The 22,889-nt window shown below is 34.3% G+C and overlaps 1 protein-coding gene across 1 annotated transcript in view; it reads right to left on the bottom strand.

The window, feature by feature from the left end:
- The window catches only part of LOC149419049 (meteorin-like protein), a 170,142-nt gene that overhangs the window by 10,430 nt on the left and 136,823 nt on the right, over positions 1 to 22,889 (bottom strand). Inside the window, exon 2 of the mRNA XM_089638090.1 lies at positions 19,087 to 19,727. Within this exon, the coding sequence (XP_089494216.1) occupies positions 19,087 to 19,727 (641 nt within the window). The remainder of the gene's footprint in view (positions 1 to 19,086; positions 19,728 to 22,889) is intronic.

Raw genomic sequence — 22,889 nt, 5'->3', positions numbered from 1 at the left:
AAGTATATTTCTTATGTTTAGTTTTTTTTCAGATGTCGTAATTTTTAATGTTTACTAACGGTGTTCATTCGAAGGGTAATTTTCTGACCGTCTCTAAAATTGAAAAGGTTTGTTTTTCAAAGGCATCCTGATGTAATTTTTTTTTGTTATAAATTCACCCTATTCTGAAACGTAGGTATTAAAAATGTTATTTTAACTGCTATTTGTAGGTCGATAGTCTTATCAATAATATCTAATATCAACAGATTAAATTGTATATCAATACAATTGAAATCTAAGAGTTTTCCTAGTAATGAGGTTAGGATTGAAACATTTAAAAAAACTTGTGTAAATAAATTGCGGCTATACTGAAAAACTAATATTTTTTTTACTATTCTGCAAATTTGAGTCGACTGAATTCCATTTTTTCATAATTTTAACAGTTTAGCCGTGACATCAGTAAATATCATTAAATGTGTCATTAATTTAATTAAAATTACACTAAAACCTTCATTGAACCAAGTAGTTAGTAACTATTACTATCATTTTGGACGAAAACAAACCACACCCATTTCTATTTAAGACACATTCAGACAATAGGACAAATAATAAAGCAGATATACCATCCAAACTAGCCAACAAGTGAAAGAGACATTCAGAACGTTTCATATACAATAGGCCAAGAATTATTATTCAGAAAGATAAACAAATAACGTGGACGTTGAACAACTAAGTATACTGCAGACTCGAGCCAACAAAAGAGAAAAATTATATGCTTGCGGTATACGGCACACTGAGAAAGCTTATCAAATATAATACGGCACGAACTTTTGTACGGTGACACATTATCGAGAGTGCTTTGTAAACATCACCTTGCACTCTTGGACTCCTGGCGGATAGTAAATATAACTCAAGAGCAGATAGATGCTGGAAGCTGGGTCCAAGACAAAACGATTGTTTATATATTGAACTAGTAAAGTACTTACTCGGGAAGAAGTTTAAAATTATGTAAAAATAGTATTTTCAATCCCGCGGGATTTCAACAATTTTCGATCCCACGGATTTAAAGGATTTTCATGTGCGGAATAAAAAATACTAAATTTACACCAAAAACATGCCGTTTATATAAATACCTAAGCGGTGGTCAATCTTTGACAACGAAAGAGAAACTGAACTTGATATTAGGAAGAGAGGATGGAGCCACAGAATCTTCTAGAATCTTCAAGACCTGGAATCGATTTTGAAGAAAGATATGTCCCGTTTTGAGAACGGAAGTATCATAGGAAGATACCTTCAGCTAGCACTGACCTTTTTGGTGAAAGTCTCACCAATTAGTGAGGAAGCGAGATAGTACCAAAGATGATTGAAACCAAATAACAACAAATGTTTATGAAACGTCGGTATTATTTCTATTTAATATCAATTAATCACAATCCCGCGACATCCCGCGGGATTTATAAATTCTATCTCACAATCTTTTTTCAAATTATAAATTATAGTAACAATGTTAAAGGCAAGTTTTTAGGAGTGACATAACTCAAATTAATCAAAAACAATTTTCATAAAAAAATATTATTTTGGTGGTGTGTGCGTCCTGCGTAACTCTAAGTTCAAAGAATTTAAATTTTCTTTGAATTTAAATTTAAGAAGTCAAGAAATTTACACAATTTTTTCTGTCCGTGGTTTTTCGCTTTATATTTTCACTATGAGCTACGGAGCCTTGAAATACACATACACAACTTCAATCAGTATATTGCTACAGGCCATTGAAATGTAGATTTAAAAGTCATGGCTGTAAATAATTTATTGTAATTCAAAACCATCGCGAGAAAGTTAATCGATTTTATTTATACAACGTTTTTACAGCAGTAAGTGGTCGAATTTGTCAAGGACGTGGGCGAGTTTTTGTTCAATCGTGTCTACAATCCGAACAAGCGACTATGTAATATTTAGTATTCACAAAAGTTGAAATGTGGCTTGAAGTATGTGCTCAGATATTCATGAATAATCAAATATTACGGTGCACTGTTAAAAATACAATATAATATTGAATAAGATATCTTCATAATATTATATGTACTCGTATATATCAACTCTTGTCTTGAGTCGTAAAAAATTTAAAAAAAAAACTTGACTATGCAGAAATTGGCGGTACGTTTGATTGATTTCCTAAACGGATTTAAAACCTTAGAGCACAGGCATCAGGTGGAAATGTTATCCTTGTTCTACAGCTATTACAATGATAGCTGCTCCGAGGAACTAACGTCATTGATAACATCGGCGTCGGAAACACGTCAACCATGCCATTTTTACAACTTTACGATTTGTTCATGAATTCAACAGTTCGGCTGAACCACCCCAGTCAGGAGCACTCCTGTCCCGGTGAGACCTGTACATCAGGGAGCACTGTTTTGTTAGGACTTGGAACGCGTATTCACGATAATTGGAAGGAGATTGGAGTTGAATCAAATCTAACCAAAGGTAACCTAATAAGCCAATAGGAATGAAGGAACTGATTGAGCATTAGTTTTTGTTTCTTGGTTCCCGCTTCTGGTTTCTGAACATTTCTTGCCTCTTTTAGTAACTTCTTGGATATTTCTTGACTATTTCAATCTCTTCTTGCCTCTTCTTGCTCTTTCTTGGTTCATCTGGCATCTTCTTGCTTCTTCCTGTTTCTTTTTGGGTCCTCGATCTTCATATTCTCTTATTGGCTGTTTATTTATTTATTAACGCCCTTTTTCTGGGCTTTTACAGGAGAATATTAAGAAATATACATTATTTATTGAACATAAGTGAATTGCTTCACTAACAACATTTTATATTTGTTTAAAGATAAATTGAAGATGTCCACTGACTTGGTATAATTGTTTCCCTCCATTAGTATTCTGGGCAAAGAGGAATACATATGGTAGTTAGTCCCAGAATTTCTGCACTGAAATAAATCCTGACTTCTAGTATTACGTTGTGGAACCCGAAAGCTTATCAATTCTAGCAATACCGGACTACCAACTAAATCATTTAGAATTTTATATAGAAATACCAAGTCGGTGAAAATTCTTCTGTCTGACAATTTGAGCATATTCATATAATTTAACAGAGTGTTGTAGTTATGCCTATTCTAGTATCTTATTTCTTTTAATGCTCTTTTTCTTTTATTTACTAAGTTTGCTTCTTGCTTCGACTAGCTTCTTCCTTGTTTTGTTGTTATTTTTGTGCCATTCCTTGAAAAAATTAAAAATAACCCCAAAATACTACCAAAGTTTTAAAAATGTATATATTTGAATATATGAACTCTTGTCAGGTATCATATTATAATTCTTCTCAAATGTATTATATATTCACAAGTATGACGAATCACCATATTGATAAAATGCCAGGTGATGATCGTACCAAGCCACAAGTCAGGTTCAATTATTATTTATCTAATAGGTTTTTTTTATCTGTGCCACCCACCTAGAATCCAGACTGTCTGCCGTGTAAAGAGGAATCTCATAACTCATTCTCATTCTTCACATTAGTGTTGTGTGCCTGGTTTAGAGAAAACTATCATACACACCGTATAGATAACACGCACTAGAAATGCGTTCCATGTTGCCACTGTCTTGGTACCACATAACTTTTGGTCCTAGCCGATATCGTTTACCGCCATTACAATTGATCGAAATTAAATTCATAATGACGATGAACGAACGCTATTATCTTTTCATAATTTACCAAAGACGAGAATTTGTAAAAACCAAGAGAAAAAAATATATAACTATTATTGTGTACCTGTATCAGTGACGGAGGCATTTTTTTCATTGAGCTTTCGAGATCATAGACTAATGCAAGGTTGATGTAAGGGTAATATATAAGTTTAAGAACAGGACGCTTACATGGTGTGAACATGTACAGCGGATGAACGATCGTGTTAGGATAAAAAAATATGAGTGGTAGTAAAAGTCAAGAGAGGGTAGAGGGTAAACCCCCCCCCCCCACTCCTATCGGCCAAAGTATTGCGTAGGAAAAAAGAAAACAGTAGGTACAGGGTTCATAAACGGATAACATAATACAATCAAAATTTATTTGACCAATGCTCAATTAAAATACGAAAGAGACAAAGACAATTTGAAAATTGCGTTTATTTTTATAAAGATTAGGAACACCTTTTTTCGGTCTCAATTTTGGTGTACCACAGGGCAGTGTACTCGGTATAATTTGTATTTTATTTGTTGTTCTGTTGTTGTATTTTTTTCTTTAACTTTTTTTTGCCGCATAAATTTCTATCAATTAGGTACCTACTCATAGATTACATTCTTGGAAAATAAAACAATATTATTTGCACCATCTCTTCGATCAATGTGATGGAAATAATTATTGTAAGCAGAGGTCCCAAAAAACTTAATCCCCCCCATTCTATCTTGCCACCCCTCAGGATGGAACCCGCCCCCCATGTGAATGCTATAGCTACTTACAGCCCTTGCATGTTGAGTGAATCAGGTCACGTCGAGGGTCAGAATAATAAAATATGTATGAAGCAAGCAGTGCGTGATAAGACAGTGTTTTATGGCGGTCTGTCCTCTCTGCTTATCTCTGCGGAAAACGGCGTGATCAGTCACATCAAATTATGGTGGTTCATAAAATATTATTGACTGAGAGTAGTAAGTCCTGTTTTAACTCGACCGTTTTGCATTTCATCTGTCTGCAAATTTATTTGTACGTTCCGTTTCCGGTTAAAGATGGTGGCCGTTTTAATGGCTGAGTAAAGATTATTGTTATTAGTATTAGTGTATTTGGTCTTATTCGAAAGAAAGTTTGAAAAAAGAATTGTTTTTTAAGATAGGTAAATAGAGACCTGCTCTTTGGAAAAATTGTATAATTCCTTATTTGAATTTTTTTGTAAATGTTACGTGTGTATTTAAGTACCTACTTACAAATTTTATGATTTCGGGGGAAATTTTAATAAGAGATAATAATAACAAGCATACTTTTTAGAACGCGAGGTGTACTTCTCAGAACTACTGTGCACCTACACAACAGGTACATATTGTATCCAACCCATGGACTCGTAAGTATGAAAGCTTGTAACGGTCTATTCGAAATATTTTAGGATTATATGTAATATTTGAAGAAGGTCTGGTGTTTGTATAAGATAATGATATGTAGCTCTTGAGTCTCGGTGTTTACTCAGTAATCCTAACCCCGGACACGCTCCGTTGCTCGAGATTATACTGTACAAACAACAAGACTTTTTTTTTAACCCTTTAGGTGCGTTAGTGAGGTATTGTCATAAATTATGAATACAATTAAAATGTGCGGAAGATTTAAAGTTTATTTTTCTTTCGTAATAATTGATTTTAAAAACGATTTTCGAAACGGTTCCAACTGGCTACAACGTCATTTTGGCGTAGAAAAGGCTACTGGCTACCGACGTCATGACGTAACGTAAACAACGCCATATTAAGTAATGCAAATCGAAAATGGCACATTTAAAATCGTTACAAGTCAAAGAACATACATTTTTTTAAATATCCATACAAATTAAAAATATCTCCCATTTATTTTTACTCACAACAGTAAACTCTGGCGTCATGACAATTGTACATCTTTTTAAGTCTAGAATATATAGATTATTGTTCAACTGATCTGTTTTCAGATCGCAGTGTCATTTCATCATGAGCTATGGAGCTTTAAAATAAATTTAGTATAACATTTACGCTATTACGATCAATTTTTTAATATTTTTGCATGTCGCGATGAAAAAAGGATCCTATAGTTTTTTTATAAATACGGACAGTTCAATATGTGGTATTTATAAACTCACGTATGTATAAAATGACATAGTTAATCTATTTATACATATAAAGCAGAGTGTCTGTGGCAGGCGGGTGGACACCGGGCGATTTTTATACAAATTTACAGTTTTATTCCGAGATTGACGAAATTTTGCATGTTTTTTTACTTACAAAAAAGAGGGAGGTCACTGTCTACATTTGATTTCGAGAAACTCTGCGTAAAGCACGGGCAATGCCGGGGACTTTAGCTAGCAAAAATAAAGCATTCCTCTGTCACTGGTTGACTAATAAAAAATACTATAAAAATTATAAGTTGTTGTGTATTCCCTACGATTTTGTAAGATTAAAAAATATTAGACAACCTGTACAAATAAATAAATAAAAAAAACATGGAAAAAAACGTGCCGTATGGATTCCAAAATGTAATAACCCCGTAATAATACCCCTCGGTATAATCCCATCTTAGGAAAGGGGCTGTCGATACGGTAAAGGTTAGGTTAGGTTGGGTTGAATTAGGGTAGGTACCTACCCGCGGACCTGTAGTCATGAAATGATGCAACAGGTAGACACGAATTTTAATATTTTTTACACTGATGACGAGCAAGAATTATTATTGGGTTGATCGTCTGGTACACCGATAAGGTTTTGAGATTCGTAGTAATGTGAGAATGATTAGGAAATATAAATATCTTAATAAAAATTTGATAATTTTAATAAAAATTACGTCAAGGGCACTGTAAAAATTTGATTTCCTAGGCTCTATATAATTATGTACAAACAGATTAACAAAACAAACAATTTTAGTTATCATAAAATTTCTTTGTTTGTATGAATCTAAAGCAGCAAAAACTCAGGATTAGTGAGTTCTGGAGGGATGAATTTTGCACTGTCATTTTCAAGATCAACACTAAACTATTTTCAGCTAGCAGACACGTTTTTATCATGAAATACATAATAATAAACATGATGATAGTCAAATAGCGATAAGACAGCACAAGGAGAAGAAGAAGATGTGTGTCTTTATAACATAATGTGTACCTAGTGATGTATAAATTCCCGGGAATTTATTTCTGGGGAATATTCCCGGGAACATTCCCGGGAATATTCCCCTGGACGGGGAATTTTGATTTTAACAACATAATACCTCAAAAAGAATAATATTTATTAAATAAAAAATAAAATATACACACATATGGTACATATAGAGCAGGATAGATCCATAAAAACTATTCCCATATATATAGAAATAGGATACAAGAGAAAAATAACAAAAAAACACCAATCAACATTATTTTAAAATGAGTAGTATCTCTATATAATTGTATACTGTACACATAGACATATGAATATTAGTAGACCTGCCCTAAGTGATTAAAAGCGTATTATCCCCACTCCCCATACCGGTTCCATTGAGCCGGCTGGGCTCGCGTATGGCCTCAAATGAAATTTGAAAACGTGACGTCATCATTCTTGTGCGAACTATGGTCGAGGCATCATCGGTTCATTTTACGAAATAACACGGCAAAATGTTGACTTGTACTATGAAAACTTGTAAAAATAGATGTGAAAAAGAGAATAAACCCAATTGTCGTATTACATTCCATATATAAGCATTATTTTACTTTATTTTAAGCATATTCACATCGTATAATATGAATCAGTTGTTACTATCACATCGAGAAACGTCTGGACGCGAAACACAAAGCTGGTTGGTTGCTGGGAAGTAAATTATGAACATTTATAAAAGTGTCTTAACTAAATACTCTGAAACTAACTACGACTCTGCAAACAGAAGAAATTTACTTTGACGAATTTGGACTTCGCAAATTAGTTCATAACGTGGCGAGTAATTTGCGCTCCCATGTAAAAATGTCTATTCATTTAAATGCAGATTTTACTTTTAAGAACTAAATGGTGATATTATAATGCGAGATGCCTATTTACTGTCAGATTGATTTATTGACGAATCACAGTCAGCTTAACCCCCTTCGTTCTTCAACAGTTGATTTTACCCCTCGCCCTTATCTTCTCGTCTATTAATTCCTATGTCTGTGACTGTACAGTATTAGTAGCCTATATACACTTTATGCTAATAAACGGTACATATAAAAAATCAACCGTAAAACTGTAAAAATGACACAACTTCACAGATCGTTACTGTTCATCTGATGATACCGATTGGACACTGACATTATCAACTTCGTTTTCACTTTCACCTTCATATTCTTCTTCTTCTTTTTCTTCATCCGACCCGGACGAAGTTGTTGCCGACTCAGGATTATCTACGTTTTCTTCTTCCTCAGCACAGACAATTGGATGTTTGCGTTTGCGAGTACCAGATAGGTTTGAAACGTTATGATGCGAAGCAATCTGCTCATCCGTGGATGAAAGGGTTTTCTTGGGAGCAACTTGAGAGCCTCTTTCAGAGGAAAGAAGTTTCCAATTGTGTGCCACAAATGTTATTTTCCCTGCTCTTTGAGTTGTTAGACGATTCCTCCGTGTTGTATGAATGCGACTAAACGTGCTAAAAGATCTCTCAGTGGCTGCTGAAGTAATGGGAGCAGTCAATATTCTTATGGCAACCTGTGACAAATCAGAACATCCGCACATCCCATTCCACCAGGTCACTGGCGTGATTTTATCGACACACTTCCATAGCCTTGCTCCATGATTCTTCTTTAGCCCTATAATTGGCTAAATCAACAAGAACATTTGCACTATCAACAGTCTCCATATGACTTGCTACTTGGTCAATGAATTCAAGTGCTTCAAGTTGCTGTGCGTGGCTTAGCAGATGTCCTTGGGAACCTGGATCTAGTAGGGCAGCAGCCAGATGTATCGGAGCAATAGCAAATTCTTTGCGCTGCGCCGCCTTTTCGTATTTTCTTCTCTTCGGCATGTGACAGTAGAGACGCTGGAAGAGTTTTACTTAGACTGCTCTCAATATCCTCAAAAGCATACAATGCTTTGTGTGTTAGTGGATCGTCTCCCTCTAGCTGTGTAATCCAGGAAACAATCGGTCGCAGAACATCGGCTAATGATGTCACTCTTGTCCAGTAAACATCATCGTCCAACTGGCTGTTCTTCATATCACGAGGTAAAGATGGGGCAGCTTCGTTTACTGCAAATGTTTGCAGGCTTACTTTACATGCTAACACTCAATAAAGCATCCAAGAGAAGTGTAGAAACCATTTTATTAAAAATAAAATAAATTTCCCGTTTTCGGGAATTTATTTCAGGTCGGGGAATATTCCCGGGAATATTCCTGTCCCCGGGAATATTCCCCTGGGAATATTCCCGGGTCTACATCACTATGTGTACCTATGCGTACACTAATTGTTTCTTTTAACTTTTACAATGACATACCTAAAGCATTTGAGCATGACATTTATTCCAACATATTAATATCAACGGTAAAAATATACAAAAATAATAAACCATATACAATGACATCAGAAAGTATAAAATGAACATATTTAAATTAAAATATCTCTAGAAGGATATCAAAGTTAAAGATAGAAAAAATGCAATAATATAAATAGGCTTAGGTTAAACTAATATTGATTGAAAAGCTATGATAGTATAACCTTCTTGTACCTACATTCCGTGCTGTTAAATAGATCCGCCACACCAGCGTATCTATCACTAACTTCATGTAATCTAGGTGCAAGCGAGTGTTTGAAATGCTCAGTCCTGTTATTGCTACATTTTATATTATATATACTGTTTGAGAACGAAAATAAAAACCAACGTAAATAATCACGTTGATTTGGTTAAAAGACATTGAAGACAGAAATAAACATGGCAATAATGTATTCAATTCTTTTCGAGTTGCGACACAAAATGCTGTCTCGATTTATCAACTAAATAAAAATAACATTTATTGAATTAAGAATGGAGAACACGGCTATCCTAATAGATACGATACTTTATGGGAACACCCGTGGAGCAAACATACGAGAGATGAAAGTCCTACAAAATCTGGCAAATGATTATATAAATGTTGATGCAGCAAGACGATGAATAGCAATGTTGATTCAAGATGGCCACACGAGCATTATCGTTGTCCTTATATTCAGTTTATCTCCCTTAACCGTGATTCTTCTAGCTTGTTCTAGTTCTTTCTTATTCATTGTAGCTCATTCTTGCTTCTGGCTGCGTTTTTCTCCTGATCCAAGATGGCCGCCCGTTACTCATTCTTGCTTCTGGGTGCGTTTTTCTCCTGATCCGAGATGGCCGCCCGTTACTCATTCTTGCTTCTGGGTGCGTTTTTCTCCTGATCCAAGATGGCCGCCCGTTACTCATTCTTGCTTCTGGGTGCGTTTTTCTCCTGATCCAAGATGGCCGCCCGTTACCCATTCTTGCTTCTGGGTGCGTTTTTCTCCTGATCCAAGATGGCCGCCCGTTAAATATTTAATTTGAACATTATTTTATGATGTAATTATGTATTACTTTTACATAGGTGCTTCACACTATTAATCAGTGTTTTTTATAATATTCTTTTCTTTTTCTGTCAACTCCACTTCGTGTTTGTCTACATTATTTATGTTTTTCTGAATATAATATGAACTCTATACGGAAACTTTACTGGTTGATGCAAATGTATCACTTAATTATTTCATTAAAATATGTAGAACGGTTTGTTTTTAAAGTAAGTACAACATTCTCCATAATTTTGAGATCGTTAGATTCAGCCACTCGAGTATCTCCTAACTAACCATAATGTTTAAATAACAAATACTAAATACAGATTTCAAATAACAAAATAAACTTTTATTTTTGATATTGCCTTCCGAATACCGGTGTTTAGATGAACTCACATTAAATTGACATTTATTACACTTTTCATACCAAACAGCGGTCAAATTGAAAAAAAAACACATATGTGTGTACTGATTTTAATATTAAATACATTGAATTGATTATTTTTGTCTATGGATAAAACAAGTTATTTCTCTATAATATTTACGCGGGTATATGCTTTGGGGCGAGATCGATTGATTTGACAATAAAAAACATACAAAAGACGCCATTATTAAAATAAATTATAGAAAAAAACTCTAAAATCGCAGGGTCTACATAACTACTATTAAATATGTTGCATTTTTGTGAAACAGTTATAATAATTTGACCATTTGGCATTAAAAAACAAAAAAAATGGGAGTGGCATCCATCGATTATTGGTGATTTAAAAATATTTGCATTATAAATCGATATAAACCAGTGGTGTGCAAGTGTTCACAAAATAGGGTTATTTTTATAGAAAATTGCTAGTGGCGTGCGTAGTTTTTAGTAGAAAATTTTTAAAATAGAAAAAAATAAAAGGAAATAAAAAATAAGGAAAGTTTATAATATCGGAGTTAACTTTAATGATTTAAAATAGTTTTTAATTTATGTTCACAAATCAACAATGTATGGTATTATCGCAAAACGAAACAAAAAATAAACTAAATTTTAGTAACAAATGTACGAAAAATATAACAAAAATATCAACTGCCCAATGCTTCTTTTGTTGAAATTTTTGTTTTATTTTTGTCTACCGGTCTCGACACAACCGTGTCATTAAATTTTATTTTTTGGGTTTAAATTTAATGTTATTTTTTTTTTTTTTTTTAAAGAAAGACAAACATTCCCGGGTTACGAATAACCCAACAATGTTTGAAAATCAATTTTATTGTTATATTAAGTTTACATATATGTATATTTTTAAATGATGTAATTGTAAAACTGCACATCTTGATACAGGAATGCCCTAGTGAGATGTGCAGAATATGTTTTTTATGTTAAAAACTGTTTTTTACGTTAAAAACTTTTTTTTTAATAAATACATCAAATAGACAAACTAATCGAAAGAATTATTAATAAATTTGTCTACGGTCATCAACAGCCATAGAAAAATTGTATAATAGATGTGGGGGCAACATGGAAAAAGATTTTCTCATGATAGAACACTAAATTATAATATATAAGTAATATTTCTGAGTAACCAATCTATACTTTTAAAATTTTGTTCGATATTCAAAATAAGCTTTATGAAACCAGAGCTGGCACGTCACTGACCATTACGAAGGGTATCAATCGATTACTTGTGATTTTTTTTATTGAAATATTTGCATTAAAATTCGAGGAAAATGATTTCCAGAGACCGGACGATCATCGATGGAATTTGTGAAGAACCCAAAACTATCGATACCCAAAATACATGTTGAGACATCAAGCCCGTCAAGGAGGCTTGTTTACGAGGCTAATCGAACTCTAAACCATAGCAATTGGGTGGGCGCCAGTTTGTAGCGAACATTCAGCTTCATAAATGGCAAACGTCAACAAGAAACCGTTGAGAGAAATATTGAAACAAAAGAATACAGAAAAAAAGCTGTGGGTGTTAAACTATGCTTTAATCGTATTTTAACTATTATGATACATTAATTTTCTTCAGTGATAAAAAACACAAATATTCCCTGGTTACGAATAACCTGACAATATTTGAAAATCTCCTACCACCACAGCAGTTATTGTGTTATTGAACATTCATCTAGGAAGGTCAGCGGTAGTCACTTAAGCCCAATATAAATGTCTAGCTTAGATGCATAAGCGCGTTTAAAGTTTATGTACACATACATATTTTATGAAATCCCATTGCAATATATACTTATAATTGGTTGATTAACTTAGCGACATCAGTTTGATCAAATATCTGACAATTATGAACCCCTTGCAATAAACTCAATTGTAATGAGTAAGATCAAGAAAGGGACGCTTAGATGGTTTGGGCATGTAGAGCGAATGAGCGAAGAAAGGATTGTAAAGAGAATATACGATGCAAATGTGAATGGTAGCAGAAGTCGGGGATGCCAGAGGAAGTGAATCAGATACTTGAGTCGGGCCATGTCAAGAGTCAAAATAATAGAAAAGTACCTATGTATTAGACGATGTATGAATGTGGATGAGGCAAGGAGTGTGTGCCAAGAGCGAGTTGTTTGGCGGTCCGTGCGCTCTGCCTACCCCCGCGGAGAATCAGCGTGATGGTTAGTTGACTAAGTTAGTTAGATTATTTTTCAAGTTTGATAAATTTCTTTCTTGGTTTATGAGAAAGAAGGAGAGATTCAGTAATTAACTTTAGTTTAGGTTAGTTTGAGAGAGAAACATTTATTTGGCGCATTTCATAAGTCACCTCAAAACTGACAAAATCATCTTTCTGACCCATTTATTCAATATGTTTTGTTGGTTTCCGTTTTTTTAGTGTTCATCTACTAATGAAGCATATTGTTCTACCAGCATCGCGACTTCGGTAATAGAGGGGTGGCTTTGCGATTAAAAAATCGGTGCCGGGGCGCGCACCCTTCAAAATAATACAAAAAACTTAAAGTTAGGGAGAGTTATTTTTAGTGTGGCCAACAGGTATACTCGTAAATATTTTGCTTCAAGGATCAGTAAATCTTGCTGTGATTTATTATGTAAACTAGCTGTACCCGACACCAGTTGCTGTGGCTCAGTTTGCCTGTGTAGATAGAGAAACAACAGCGCGTGTTGCTTTTACGTAAAACAGAAAAAAATAATGTTTGTCCAACAGATGACGCAGTTTAAAAAATTCATGTTTTTACCTGTCACAGGTGACATCTATATAATATGGGTATATAAAATACACACTCATATTTGAATGCAACATTGTATCAAAATTTCAAAGTAATCGGTGAAGAAATTTCAGAGATTTAAGATTTTGAACAAACAAATATTCACATGATTTACATGATATAGAATCTATATCATATAAATCTATTTTGAAACTTTAATCTATACTATAGATTAAGGCGATGCACTACGTCGTGTAATATTTTAAATTGAGCCGCTATCAATAACAACCCTTACGTAGATGGCGATGAGGTTTAAATTCCCGCTTAACACCATCCGCCTGTTTTGATTTATGCAAGAAAAAAACATGGCCAAAAAGTGCCTTTTATTTTATTTTGTGGATGTTCAGGCATTAATATTAAAAAAATTTCGATCATTTTATAAATAACTTAATTTGCCACATTATACAATAAAATCATAACCGAAAATGGGTTCGTAAGTAGGAGATTTTGAACTTTAAAGCAGTTTTCATAGGCCTTTACACTATTTTTTCTGGGCTTATAAAAATACTTATTTAAAAAATACTCGATTATTTCAAAGGCCAAGATGTATTCTACTCGCAGTATTTAATTAAAGCATCTGAAACATTTCTAGGTGGCCAAATTTTCAAACTAAAAACACATGATTTTGCATTACTACGTATGGCATCGCCTTATAGATTATTTTTTATTTTATATTATAGAAACAAACAGTATTGCAGAGATGAAACAATATACAGGAATAAGATACTTCATGTTGTGTACCTATGATATGTTTCCTTGTAATGTCTGCTAAGTGGTATGTTTATTCCTTAATTACCAGGTGACGTGTGTAGTTTATAGGTGTGTGTGTGTGTGACGTGTGTAATGTATGTGTGAGAGGGTGTGTGTGTGTGTGTCTGTATGTATGCGCATTGAATAGTTTAAATTATTGACATGATGCCATGTTTGAATTTGGGCAGTGAATCCGAAAAAATGTCAATGTTAGAGGACAGATATTATTTAGAGTATGAAGAGCTTGGTTAATTGTCGAATTAGATGATGAATTTATTTTATAATTTAGCGTGTAAAAAATAGTAGGTATATAGTTATAGGTATTTAAGGCTTTACACTCCAAAGGCAAGATGTACAAAATTAGAACCTAAATGAACTGCACTTAAGTTTATGATGGTTGATAGGTACTTGTTACTAACACGTATTCATTTTTAATAATCTTTAGCCAACTTATGAGTTTTAGGTTCATTAGTTTTGGGTAAATTATTAATGACATCCCATTACCCCAATTAATTTGAAGGTGAGTCAACTAATAAACCAATCGGTATTATAACAGGCAGACAGGACAGGGAAGCATGAGAAACGAAGATCCATTAGTTTTTACTCGTGTTTACAACCCTATATTATTAAGTTACCCAAACACGGAACAAAAAATGGCACTTGCGAGTGTGGGACTAGAACTGATGGTGTTTCAGAGTAATGGGGAATTTCAGACGGATAGGGGAATTTCAGACTGGAGACTTCAAGTATCACCCCTATTCCCTATTTTTTTCACTCAAAGTGAAGTAATATTTACCATTCTGTATTATAAATAGCATGTTATTCAGAATTATACGATTGAAAGTTTGTCAAAGAAACACTAGCACAATGATCAATAACAAGTTGGTGGAGATAAAAAATAATTCGGGAGGCTAAAATGTTAACAGCCAACCTAACTTACTACGCGAACAACCTACTTGTAAATAATAAATAATAATAGGTAATAACATTATTACATGGTTCATTGAAATCACCTTATTATAAAAATCTAGAAAATAACAAAGATTTATTAAAATTACCTCAATAACACAAACGAAAACTGATATCTTACGAAAAATTTAACATAAATCCATTTTACATATATTTTGTGTTGTAGATATTGCAAAAAGAAAATACAACTTGAAAATACCTCCCGCAAAGATAATAATAATAATATTTGGATGATTTTTATAGCGCCGGTTTTGTGCAAAATCACCTCAAGGGCTCTGTACAAGTATATAATACATTTTACTATGTTATTACTAACTAAATATGGAGATAATATACAGTACAATACTTACCTGGTAGGTCACTTGAGATTAACACTTAATTAAAATTAACTAATTGTTTATTAGCGAAATTTAGATACAGGATTTATGACATAATAGGATATAACTGAACTTTCTCTCAGGAATGGTATATTTAATTTAAGGGTATGACAGCTTAAAAAGGTGAGTTTTTAATTTAGACCTGAATTCTGTTTGACTTGTTATGGATCTTAGATTAGCGCCGTGTTTGTGCATAATCACCTCAAGGGTGCTGTACAAATATATAATACATTTCTACAATGATCTATGTTATTACTAACTATATATGGAGATAATCTACAGTACCATACTTACCTGATAGGTCACTTAAGATTAACACTCAATTAACATTAACTAATTCTTTATCAGCGAAATTTAGATATAGGATTTAGGACATAATTGGAAAATTGGATATAATTGTACTTTCTCTCAGGAATGGTATATTTAATTTAAGATTATGACAGCTTAAAAAGATAAGTTTTTAATTTAGACCTGAATTCTGTTGGAATTGTCATGGATCTTAGTTCCGGGGGAAAGAGGGAAGGGAGATATATAAAACGATCTCGAAAAACGAGAACATGCTTACAAGGACATTTACCAAAATCGGTAAGGACTCTTAAGTCTAAATAGGGTGAAATCATTTGGTTCGATTACATTAGTATTCCGCGGGTGATTGCGGCCAACGCCATTAAATACTACATTTAATTAGGTGCACAAGATATCAGATCCAAAATCCGGAGTCCCTTGCAGGCAAAAAATTATAGTATTGCGGAGCGCGCAACTAGTAATGTTCGAGACACCGATTTCTTCGTATATATTTAAATTTGAAGTGTATTCGTCACGTATTGTTTGAAAAATATTTTGAGAAGGCTCGCCTCTTAAAATTAAAACTTAGACCTTGTGAAATTTGAAAAACTGACACTAGCCCTTTCAGAAACAAGCCACAGAATATTATTAAGAGATTCTAGATTCTGTAAACTACTTGCTAGTAGGCTGTCTATATTAGGTATTCGAAATAGAGTTTATGAAAACACGTGTAGTATTGATGTAGTTTTGTTTTGTTTTTTTTTTTAATTTTATTAAAAATAATTCAAATTTAATAATGTTATTACTAAGTTCTGAAAGTATTTTAGTTTTTTTTTTATTATTATGACAGCTGTTTCAGAGTTCAAAGTCATTTTAAATCTATCATGTAATAAAGTTACGAGCTGTGATTATTTCGTTCATTAGTTGGTGAAACGGGAAACTTGATAAGGACAGAAGGGTGAGAAAACAAGGAATTAATGGCTTCCCGTGATGTGACCAAAATATCATATATATTTTATCCGTTCATCGTTAATTGAGTATGTACATAAATACCTCCAATTAGTTTGGTATTACATTTTACGCATTAGCCAGGCAGTCTAAAACAATGAACTAACATTTTTGCCAGATGTCTGTAATAATTAGGAAATTAATAGCCATTTCCGATATATTATGTAGGTATATTAATTCTTCTTCGATTAAAAAGAACTCACTTATGATCAAGAATCAACGGTTCTTGTTCCCACCCAGCGAAATACGAAATAGTATTCCCGATTACCCGACCCATTTTTTGTGCAATCGACCTTTTTACGGGAACATTTCTTGTTCACAAATTCCGCTAAATGCAAAGCTAATAACGTATTTAATACACGGATTGTGTTCCGAACGTGATGCCCATAGTAATTGGGCGCTTAGTGGCTTTTGGGATATTTCACGGAACTAAATAATGCGATGTTTCCATCAGATAAACCGTTTTTTACGGGCTTTATCTTGTCATATACTAAACACCAGGTTATGAAATTGGAAAGACAAGAAAGTGTACAAATATGTTTGTGTATTCAATTTGTTACGCGCGTAAATGACTTGAGATTGTATTGCATGAATGTGAGTATAATATTTATTGGATTTGGGTAATTTAATTTCACTCTCAGTAATACTCGTAAAATAATTGTTGATTTTACAACACGTGATGTTAAGTCCATAGATACCAAAGCTCTAGCTTTGATAAAGTAGCATTCAAATCAACATATAGTATAGTTGATGACTTTATTTCGGAACTACTCGTACCTATATCATGGCACATAAGTTATTATTGAACTAACGCTGTTTATTACGTGACTGCGTTTTGGTAAAACCCTCCAAGTCACATTTTTGGAACGTTACTTTTAAGCAGTCTTCAAAACACAACATGGGAAAGTATTTTTTGAGGCAGTTTTAATAATCACTAACAAAAAAACTGCTTCCCCTAGTTTCACTTGAAAATCTCACAAATTATCCTACAATACTCTGTTTATCCTCCATAATATTTTTTCTTCTTTCCAAATACAACAATTTGTATGGCTTTTAATTTCGTAATTATTTTTTACTTTGTAACCATAACCTTAATGTAACATAAATCTTTAATTTAAAATATCATAATTAGTTCACCAAATAATGCATTATATTACTATACCATTAAGAAAGAGAAGAAAACAGAAGCTATGTAAATCCGGAATTGTAATATTATGTTCAAAAGTTTAAATAACAAAAAATAAATAAAAATCGTAGGATATTTCGAGAAAACCGTAGATGAAATTACTTAGTCCTCAAATCTCTCATAGTTATAAATAGAATCGCAATTTTTTATCAGTACTTCAAACGTACCCAGTAAAATTTGGTCCTCCGAACCAGATAAATTCCAACAATATTTATGCCTAATTCTCAATCAAAAACAATTGAATTCGAAGAAAATTAATTTAGCACGTGTTCATAAATTATAAACAATAAAATAAACTTGCAGTTGATGACCAAAATAATGACAAAGGAGTTCCTCGAATTGTTAAATCGCCGATCGAATCCAATGATTGCACCTACACCAATAAAACCCTGCACATTCCGACAGCATAGTCCGCAGACGATCAAACTAAATGCACTTGCAGCCGGGGCCTATTGACTGCATTAAACGACGGTGTTATGGTGGCGTAAGTCGACCAAAGATCACTTGATCACGCTGTGAATCTTCGTTCGACATAATTGCGTACGAAACGTTCCTGGAACGGCCGCTGGGCTGCAGGGCGCATGTTCGGAACTTAATCAAAATTTTACGGTTGAGATTTAACGACATGTAATTATTTTATTGGAATATGCAATGAGTTTTCACCAAAGCATCGCAATGTTTTACAGTAAGCTCTTTTATCGGGTTATAAACGGGAACTTAAGTTCAGCAAGAATTCGAGCAGCTTTTATGATTAATTAATTGACACATTTTTAAACTGAAAACACTAATTATCTAGTACGTGTTTAAAAGTCTTCTGGTGTTCATTTGACTATCTTCGCGACAAAGTTCTGAGGATGCTGGTTTAAACCCTGTTGTGGAAAAAGTAATCACACTACAAAAAAATCGAATATACTTAAATGTTTGCACCTCGTTCCAGAATGGAAAATACTCCCCATCTCGCCCCGGCGAGAAAGCACCAGAAACGCAACGTTGCTTGACATGGAATTGGGCATGTTTCGTGACTGCATCTGAACAGATTGGCACATTCCAACCTTCTTATTCACATTTCCCTGCAAGACGCAACTCGAAAAGCCAAATGTCATAAAGTAATTTGCATTGTAGCTTACCTAAATCACTCGTGCAGAAAGCATTAGCCATCTCCTGGTCAGTGCATGGCCTGCACTCTTCAGCAGCCGGATCGTACGAGTGCACCGGAAGGGTCTGCAGATCATACTGGAGTCGCGCTGACCTCTTGGGGTCAGTTGTACCTCCAGCAGTCGGAACAGCCTCCACAAACACAGCAGCCTGCCCACCTTTAGACCTGAAGCAGCGGACCTCCTTGTCATGACCATCGTCGGAAGCGTACAAAGGCAATAGACCTCTATTCCCTTCCAAAAATAACCTCGCAGGAAACTCTTCTTTTTTCGTCTTGTTCAGCTTCTGGAACTTATCCATCTTTTCTGATGCGAATGGGAAATCGTCTTCTTCAACGTAATCGTCGTCGACTCTCCATTCCTTTTTGAAGTCGTACGATTTCCTCTTGAATTCTCTGAAGTCCAGAACCCGGTCTTCGCTGTATAGATCCGGTTCCTGGTCGTCTTCGCTGGAGGAGGTCAGGATCCTGATGCAGACCCTGAAGTCCTTGTTGGAGTTGTGAAGACGCAAGATGACCCGTAAGGCCCCGCGAGGGTAGAGCCACGTGATGCGACCAGACCTGCAGCGGAGGTAGACAGGGGTCACCTCACGAGATGTTCCGGTTGTGAGACCACTGGAAAGAGAAAAAGAAACAAAGTTAGTAGGAGTTCAATAACAATGACATTTTTTTATTTTTTATTGTACAACAGAACATTCGTTCCAGTTACAGTACAATTTTACAAACAGTATAATTTTACATCATATCAGCATTTGGGTAAGTGACTCTTCAATAATTATATTAAAGAAAGAAGAATTTGTAGTAGCCTTGGGACGACACAGGTAATAGAATCCGTACTAATTGTACTATGTATACCGATATGTATTATGATACGACTATGTATATGTACTGATGATAGCTAAATTGTGTTGGACTGTGTAGGCCGCATCCTGTTATGGTAACACTACAGAAGCGAAGAAACTGTATCAAAAACCACTACAAAATCTTTAAAATTTTACACGCTTCCGATAAACATAAATAAATTTAATTGCTCCCCAATTTTACACAGTAATTTTTACAGTGTCTTTGTAATTGCGCACCAGCGCAGTCATTAACAACCAAAAAACTTTTAAAGTAAATTTGAGGGTACGCATTACCGCCGTTACAAAAACCCCGTTCTCCGCTTACGAGGAACGAGATCGGTTGGGAGTTTTCGTTGCGAAAAAAACAGCTTCCCTCACTTCGGAAACGATCGCCGCCTCCAGTACCGAATCTATGGAGCATGAAATAAAGTCATGCGGTCGTAAATAGCCAAGTGTCGCGATCCATTAACTAGTTTTATTGTAATTTATGTTCGCGCAGTCTGCGCTGGTAGCTGTAGCTGGTGTAGCTTGTAGCTGGTGGTATATCTCCAATCAGCGGGCGAGCAGCTCGCGACTTGCGACCATTAAATAGCTTTTATTTGTCATTCACTCTGGTACTGCCAGAATGGCACGCGTTACGTTGTCTAGGACAGGGGTCGGAAAACTTTTTAAGCCAATAGAGTGAACACCACACGGAGAAAAATGATCCTGTTGAAAAAGTGATTGCATGCCAATTTCCTGATAAAATATTAGTAATTCAGAATGTATCAAGAACACGTGTTGTTTTCCTAATAAATATCATCACGGAATGCGACAATATCAGTATGTCAATATCAATAGTTGTACGAAAACATGTTCCGCCGTCCTCATAAAACATTCCGCTTTTAACTAATACTTTGTTAGGAACTCTGTCAATTCATTTGTTGAAGGCCTGCAGTCCCGTTTTTAACAGGAAAACGAATAATTTAACCAGCTTTTTAATAAATTTTAAATAAACAGTTATTTATATTTATATATTATATTTTCTACGTGCACTTGGCTATTTTTTTAAAGCATCGTTTTTGTGAAGAAATGTCACCCCAGGGAGCTTTAAGAAGTTGGCTATTAACTTAAAACTGTTGTTAAATTAGCTTCAGAGCAAAGTACAATGTACATAGATTAAATTAAATAAACGTATTTGGTGGGCTGCGAAATAAACTGTTAAGAAAGGCACAGAAGATTTTAAAACATGTTTTACAATGTTATATTCAATGTTATGACAGATGGGTGTCACTTTTTTGGTCCAGAGTCGACGGATTTGTCTGGTACCTTAGGGCTCTAGACCAAAGATTGCTTATAAACTCAACAGTAACAGAAAACTTACTATTAAGAAATAAAGCATCACAAGACAGAATTTCCATAAGTTCTGTAAGAAAGCGAAAATGCATGAAAATGGTACCTCGCAGAAATATATTGTGCTTGGTAAGGAAAACAATATAATGTTATTTGAGGACCAATAATTTTCAAGAGTCACGTGTGGCTCGGGTGTCACGATTTACCGACCCCTGCTCCAGGCATTAGAATAGATGAGGTAATGATTACAATGGTACTGGCGGGGTTGGGTTCGAGAATTGAAATACTTCTGTAACGAGTGTGGGGAACTTCTTATATTAATATCACTTGGTTAGTCTATGGTCAAATTATTTATTTTTAATGTGGCCGTAGATACATAATTAAACAAGCGCTTTTCAATTTTATTTTTACAAACCCTTAACCGATTCAAAGTAAATTCAGACTTAAAAAATGTCAAATAAAAATTGTTCTTGATCTACTGTTAGCATTAGGTGACAATATAAAAAAATTGCATTTAACTTTGACGATTTGATGAACTCAAAAAAATGATAAAAATGAATGAATGCAGATAAAATGGGTGGACGAAGTATTAATGTGTATGGAGTTACAAGTTTATGTACACCCCTGCGTAAAATGGTCGACGTTATGATTCTTTTGTTAGACTTGCAAAATCAAGAGCCTTCAAAAGTCGCCTTTTAAAGCTTCCACATAAAATGTATTGCTATTTAACTTCGACGTTCATTGGCGTGTCCTTTTTTAACTCGACCGTTTGGTATTTCATATTTCAGTAAATTTGTTTTGAAAAAGATGGTGGCCGTGTTGGATAGTACCCTTTTATCCCGCCAGAGTTCGCACGAGCGTGGATACTACTACGAGCTTTCAAATCGGAATATTCAATATTATTGTACCTACTTGCCTCTAGTTTGTCAAAAGATTTGTCATTGAGTGAGATGTGATGTTTCTTTGGACAAATTGTATGATTTGAAATAAAAAATGTTACAATAATATTTATGGTGCATAACTAGGTAATTGTGTAAGTACCTACTCACAAGTCTTATGATTTTAGGGGAAATTTTGGTTTTGATTTAAAATGAGCGAAAATTAGAAACATACTTTCTTGGACGCGAGGTATACTGTTCACAGAACGACAGAACTACTAGCCTTACCTCTATTCATGTATTGCTGTGTTTCTTCTACGTTTTATGGCAGATATGAATTAAATGTTGCATGTATAATGTATGTCGTAAATATAATATTCTGACGCCTACTTCAAACATTAACAGAAAGCCATACGTATCAACAGGTATGCAAAGAAACGTTAACGAAACTAATTCCAAATGCTTTAATAGAATCACAATAAGAAAGAAATGATAATGTGGATAGTGTAAATATTTAAACAAATTTGTTTAAACAGGGCATAGAAGCATTTAAGACTTGGGGCTGTGACGAATTTAGAATTCCACACGTCACAACGGCCCATTGTCTAACTTTCAACCATCCTCTAGTGTTATACCTTTCCATATCTACCTGTACAGATGTTGGTCTTTTGTTTATTGTTATGATATACGACTGAGTGAGGTTTTGAATATTAAAGCAGGATTGA

The sequence above is a fragment of the Hesperophylax consimilis genome, chromosome 12 (genome assembly GCF_061612785.1).
Source record: "Hesperophylax consimilis isolate HC1 chromosome 12, BYU_Hcon_1.0, whole genome shotgun sequence".
NCBI lineage: Eukaryota > Metazoa > Arthropoda > Insecta > Trichoptera > Limnephilidae > Hesperophylax > Hesperophylax consimilis.
The sequence above is the reverse complement of the archived record's forward strand: the minus strand, read 5'-3'. Positions and strand labels throughout refer to the sequence as shown.